Here is a 6,529-nt window from a genome sequence, read left to right on the forward strand (position 1 = left end):
CTAGATAAGTGTCAAATGATTGACTATAAAACAAATTACCCCAAACATTGTCAAAAAGTAAAGTTTTTGAGATTTTCTGACAACTCAGTTCCTTTCATCTTGCTCTTTTTACTTCCTTTCAGCTTATTTGATGGTGTTCACCCCAAAAGTGACTGCAAAGTATACTTGTTTCCCATAGATCTGAGGTCACATCCCCTCATTTGTTTTATAAATATCTATTAAGTGCCTTGTATAATTCTTTTTCTATTATTTTATTACATTCACATCCTAATTATTAGTTTTGGGGGGGACAACATAGCGATTGGACATTTATGTACCTTATGAAGTGATCAAACTAAAGATAACATCTTGACCCCAGCTGATTCAGTTCCAGACCCATGAAGGCAGGAGCCTACCGGCCACATGCCCTCAGAGCCAGACAGAAAGACGCCATGACTGACATCAGGACCTGATGCCATGATCAACCGCCTCCTACCCCAGCCCTGACCAATCACTCAACTGGATTTTATAGCCGGTCTTTCAGGTCCAACGTCTCCTTTCCTGTTTCAGGATGTTCCCTCTTCCTGGGAACGCTTGGCCCACTTTGCTAGGCTTATATCTACTCATGTTCTCAGCTTTTAAGGTTCCTTTTCTGAGCTCTGCCTTAAATTCTCCTTTCACCTGCATTAATCTCACTGCACCCCTTACTGTTCCTGAACCCCCTATATCTAGGAAACACGCAAGTGTCTTAGTATTAAAAAACCCTTGAGTCGGCCGAGTTGGCTTAATGCGCGCTCTGAGCAACAGGGCTGCCGGTTCGATTCCCACATGGGCCAGTGACGCTGTGCTTGAGCTGAGCTGCCACCAGCTCAGCTGGTTTAACAAGATTTCCTGTTCGATGGTGGGCTATGCCCAACCGCAACTGAGACTGAACTCGGTACCTTGGGCTGAGGTGCCGCCCGGATGGCTTGTGGGTAGAATGTGCGCTCTTAACAAGGCTGCTGCTTCGACTCCCGCATGGGATGGTGGCTAAGTCCACCTACAACTAAGATTAAACGCAGCACCTTGAGCTTAGAGGCCACGAGCTGCCGACGGGCAGCCAGATGGCGACTGGCGCCCTCCACAACTAAGATTGAAGATCCACAACTTGGCTGGTCCCCTCCCCCAATAAAATCTAAAATAAAAACCAAACAAACCCTTACGCCTACTTCTGCATCAAGGAATACCTCAACAGGGGGACGTGAGCACCTGCTACATTCCAAGGGGGGCTGGCTTGGCTTGCAGTCACTGCCAAGAAGGCTAATCAACTCCTTTAAACGATCATTTTCATTATCAGGGAGTTCATTTTACCTAAGTGACTGAAATCTCCCGAGCGCATGCTGGCTCACTTCCACGAGTATCTGGCTCTTCTAACAGCCTAAAAAAAGGACGGCTTTCCAGTCCGCAGTCCAAGGTAAGGGAAGCAAGGAGACTGCAACCAGGGCCCCCATCCCACTCCTACAGGAGCCACCACTAAGCAACATTTCGATTCCCGCTGGTCCTCAAAGACAAGACACTTGAAGAATTTTTAAAATTTTAATCCAGTTCAGATCAGCACGTCTGGTTCATTTCAGCTCCTTCACTGCCAAACCTAAAGGAAGAGAGATAAAAAAGTGTCACCCAGAAGATACATTTTGAGGTACTGTTGCTTGTCTGGATTTTGTACTTAAGCGGAAGAGGACTCACAAAACCCAGAATTTAAGCCCACCAGGGAGGTTTTGCTTCAAATATTAAGTTAATGTTTGACTAAAAAAAAAAATTCCCCTTCAGTCTTTGTAAAGAGACCCCAATTAGTGTCTCCCAAAGCCACAGTTGGGAAGAGGTGGCCTTCCGCTTTGTGCCCTGTGGACAGCTGTCTCCAGCCCCCAGTCCTCCCTTCCTATGCTCATGGCCTATTGTATTTAATCAGTTTTCCACCCTGTAAAAATGAGGATCATCAAAACCAGTACCAGCCTGGCGAGGATGAAATGATACATAGAGTGCTACCTGTCACTATTCTGCATTAGAAAAGCATGGAAGGAAGCGACACAAATGTCCCTTAGGCCAGGGAGCCAGTTTCTCCCGTGGGCTCGGACCTCTGAGAACATGCTGCTTCCATTACCAACAGCAAGAGCATATACTCGGACCACAAAATGGAATTTCCTCACTCTGGGGACAACTCAAGAAACAAGACGGTCACACATGCACCTTGTACATTCTTGGTCCGGTCCCCCCCCCCACCCCCCGATTTCAGGTTCACTCACCTGGGGGCAGCGACTGCTTCAGTTTCTCTGCCTTCTCTTTGTCTGTGATGACCAAAGTGTAAAGGTATCTGCTGCATCGAACTTTAAACTTCACATTATCCTTATTTTTCTTGATCTTGACAGCTACCAAAGAGACCAGAACCAGTAATTTATTATTATTTTTTATTTTTATTATTTTTTTTAGCTGAGTCATCCTTCCACCTGTTGGCAGCTCAGCAGCTGCTCAGCTCGGGCCGGACTCGAACCGCTGTTGCTCAGCGCTCAAACTCTTGAGCGAGCTCTTAACCAACTGAGCCACTCGGCCGGCCCTCGGAACCAGTAATTGAATTGTACCAGAAACGATGTCACACAGCTCACCTGCTCTGTACTGATGTAGAAAGTGGCACTGCTGACTGCAGCCACTGACAGCTGCGCGTCTCCCCCTGTACTCTTCCTCAAAACAGAACCCAAGATTCCCTTTATGATCTCAATATTTATAAACAGTGTCAGAAACCCACACTTCCTTTATATCAACACTCGAGAGCCTGCAGCTTACTCTTAATTGGTTTGTATTTAAAACATAGGTATGGTACACTGAACACATCCGATCTGTATCTATTTCATTATTTTAAAGGAATGGAAGTAGTTCATGAAGTAAGGAGATGGGGTATCTGCTGGGATCACTCTTTTCTAGAAATCAGTCCTCTGCGTATGAGACACGCCGGGACAACGGTGAAGCACAGCGAGTCCACACTGAAGCTTTTCCTAAAACTTATATGGAATACATTTTAGGGAGCTCTTTGTTGCTGCCAAAGTCTATCTCAGGACCACAGCGCAGACAAAGAGCCCCAAGTGTGCCTCAAAGCCAGCAGTGCGGGGTGTGAAATTCTGCAAGTCTGGTTATGGGCACTAGTGCATTTCTGCAGGCTGGCAGCCACGCTGGCTGCTGGAGGTCACGTGCTTCTCCGTAGCCAGTCATTTCACGCACCCGTCAAACCCCGCATTCCCGCCTCTTTAAAAACAGCTTGTAATTATTAAAGCAGGGACTTGCCAGTTGAGTCGGGTGGCTAAGGACAGAACTGGGGCACCAGTGCCCCAGCACAGGTACCTGACCAGACACAGAAGCGCTTGGCGTCCACAGCAGCAGCACAAGGTTAACTTGTACTCACGGCCCACAACCCATTTCTGCCAGTAACGGTTAAAGGGACAGGCACGAAGCAGGAAGCAGCAGCACTGGCTGCGCCGGCTGGTGTTTCAATGAATCCAGACCCTGGATATCCATTCAAACCAACCTATTTTGCTCTCTTAACATCCCCCCTGAAGCTGCGCACGCTGCACTGTCCCCAGCAGCTGTTACACTCTATAAGCCGAACTGGACACTCCCAAGTATATGGATCTCACAGATTATCACATGATGATTAATTTCACTTACAGGTATGCAATGTACCCCAAGAACTGAAAGCAGGAAAGAAAACGTGTGTACACCAATGTTCACAGCAACATTTGCAATGGCCGAAGGGTGAGAGGTTACTCAAATGTCCATCAGCAGACGAAAGGATCAACCAAATGTGGTCTCTCCCTCCACACAATGGATTCAGCCTTGAAAAGGAAATTCTGACACATGGGAACCTAGAAGACATTATGCTAAATGAAGCCAACCAATTAGAAAATACTTATTTCACTTACGAGGTTCCTAGGGTCGTCAGAGGTACAAGGGTGGCTGCCAGGGGTTGGAGAACATGGGGAGTTATTGTTTAATGGGCAGAGTTTCAGTTTTGCAAAATTGAGTTCTGAGGATGCGATGTGAAAATACTTACTACCAGTGAACTGTACACTTAAAAATGGTAAATTTTATGTTATGTGTATTTTAGAATTAAAAATATTAATGCTTACCAAACACTATTATGTCCAGGGGACCAGGACCCCCACCCTCATAGGGACACGCAGTCTCAAATCAGCCTCCCAAACAGAATTAAAATGCAAATGAACTGGGTGGATTCAGGGTCGTCTCTTTAAAGCACTAAGGTCTGTAATGGATCACCTGCTGCGACCCTCACGCCAGCCCCAGGAGACAGATCCTAGCACCACCCCTCCAACAGGAGGAAGCGGTGGGCTGGGGTAACCTGACAGTTACCTGCTGACAGAGCTGCGGCCTGAACCAGGCAGCAACCCCACATTCCCCGGTCTGAACCCAAACTGACACAACCATCTCTTTATAGCGTGACAGCACACTGTCAGCTGCGGTCCCCACAACCATCCCGGAGGGCAGACACTTTCACCAAATGCTACCTGTTCCCAAAGGTGGTCTCCATTTCACACTGTACCCGAGGATCAAAGGCAGCGGCCCGCTTCAGGTGACAGAGACACAAACGTGACCCTCCCTGTCCTCGTGAACCCCCTAAAAGGCTCTCCTTAGGGACCATGCTATCGCCGACACAGCATTTGCGATGGCCAGTGACCCAGCCCACACGGCGTCCCCCGAAGGACAAACCTGCGAGGGGGCAAGGGACAGCCCTAAGGAGTAACTGATGTAGCAGAGGAAAGACGGTCAGGCTCCGTCACACAGCGTACGAACTCCGGCTCGATCGTGCGTTAAGCACAAGCCCTCCAGCCTCCTTCCGCTACAATACAGGGAACCCGGAACGCTCTCCCACATTTGGCGTGAAAACGGAGCATGCGCGGGCACCAGGGGCCCGCACACAACGGAGACCGAGCACACGGCACTAACCGGGGTACGTGGGACTCACGCGTTTCCAGACTTGCACCCAGTTAGGGCTTCTTTCTGTCCAGGCGCCAAATCACAACCACAATGAAACCAAAACGAACCCGGGTGGGTTTTTTTTTTTAAGATAGTCACAGTTAGCTAAGGAAGACAAGACAGTGGCCAACCAAGTGTTTCTCATGGGAACCATGACAACATCCCTGCTCTCCAGCAGCCAGGCCGCTGCTTGCACGGCCTCCCGTCTCCCGCCTGCCGCTGCAGGCGCAGAACCGGCGTCGGGCCTGCTCCACGCGAACGGGTCGTTCCCCTTTACTCCTCTTGCACGCCAGGGCGCTTACTTACATTTGGCGTCCTTGCGCCTGGCTGTGAGCAGGAAGTCCTTGATTTCTTCAATTTTGCGAGGCTGCAATACAAAAGAAAACGGGGAATGAATCACAGAGACGGGTTTTTTCCCGCCGAGGGGCAAGTCTACCAGCCCCGCGCCTCCCCGGGAAGGTCCCAGGCAGGGGCCGCACTCACCATGGCTACGAGGCGCGGAGGACGCGCGGCCGGCGCCTGCGGGGAAGACAAACCTTAGCGTCAACAGGGCGCGGGGGCCAGTGGAGGCCACCGCTTCCCCTCCCCGCCCCTTCCGAAATGCCGGCCCCATCGCACTCCATCCTCCTCCCCCGCACCCCTGATCCAGGATGAGGGTCCGCAAACTTCACCGGGCAGTGGATTACCTTGGATTACCCCTCCTACCCCCCGCACACCTCCCGAGAAGCACTCACAGCAAACGGCAAGAAGAAAAAGAGGATGAGAAAGAACGAAACTTCCGTTTCCGGGCAGTTAAACCCTCCCCCGGAGGAGACTGGGTACGGTGTCTGCAAAGGGTCAAGAATTATGTAGTCGTTTGCTCTTCCATTGTAGCACTACTGCCCCCTTCTGGCTTAGATTAATAATGCAGCTCCACGAACACAATGGGCTGCCTCCCTCCTCAGCTCCCTCTCCTTTTCCACCCCCAAATTTCCCCAAACCCCTTGGTTTTGATAGGTTTTATTTCAGATCTAGTTTGAAGACTTAAGACTTCTATCTATTGCTTTCATTAGACCTGTGCATTGGGCATCTACGCATTTATATGAAGGAACCTTCCTATGTATATTTTAGAACCTCTTTCTAGGGGTCCTCACATTTCCTTCTTTTCCATGGATATCTAATCTGTCACGAGCAGGGTCTTCTATTCCATGTAAGGAAGGTTTTCTACATACCACTTCCGATTCCTATAAGGATTAGTGCACAGTAAAAAAAAAGCTCCTTCCAGGAGCCGATTTTTATCCAACGCTTAGGTCCGGCAGCCCCCGCACCGCTCAGACCCCCAAGCCCAGGCTCCTGGCTGCTGCACGCGGCTGCGCACCTAACGCGGGCGGGCTGCTCTGGGAAGGGCCGCGTTCCCTGTCCTCTTTGGTGCCTCCCCGCCTCCATCCCAGGCCGGATGTCATTTTCTCCGCACACATTTACTCTCAGTTCTTATATAACGTCTCTTCAGGCAGGCTCCGGGAAACCTGTGGTTATCGGTTTTGTTTTCATC

General features: G+C 49.8%; 1 protein-coding gene across 2 annotated transcripts; it reads right to left on the minus strand.

The window, feature by feature from the left end:
- Positions 1 to 1,540: 1,540 nt before the first annotated feature.
- Positions 1,541 to 5,802, minus strand: RPL38 (ribosomal protein L38). 2 transcript variants are annotated; one of them, XM_019650937.1, is made up of 5 exons: positions 5,733 to 5,802; positions 5,482 to 5,517; positions 5,305 to 5,365; positions 2,262 to 2,384; positions 1,541 to 1,609 (listed from the first exon to the last, which is right to left on the minus strand). In XM_019650937.1, exons 2-5 carry the CDS (start codon positions 5,482 to 5,484, stop codon positions 1,584 to 1,586), a joined length of 213 nt encoding a protein of 70 aa, XP_019506482.1. In that variant the 5' UTR covers positions 5,485 to 5,517; positions 5,733 to 5,802; the 3' UTR covers positions 1,541 to 1,583. The 2 variants fall into 2 exon arrangements, with proteins under 2 accessions (XP_019506482.1, XP_019506481.1); XM_019650936.1 differs by having other exon boundaries at positions 5,685 to 5,761.
- Between the last annotated feature and the right edge of the window lie 727 nt (positions 5,803 to 6,529).

This window comes from Hipposideros armiger, unplaced genomic scaffold (genome assembly GCF_001890085.2).
Source record: "Hipposideros armiger isolate ML-2016 unplaced genomic scaffold, ASM189008v1 scaffold_150, whole genome shotgun sequence".
Taxonomy (NCBI): Eukaryota; Metazoa; Chordata; class Mammalia; order Chiroptera; family Hipposideridae; genus Hipposideros; species Hipposideros armiger.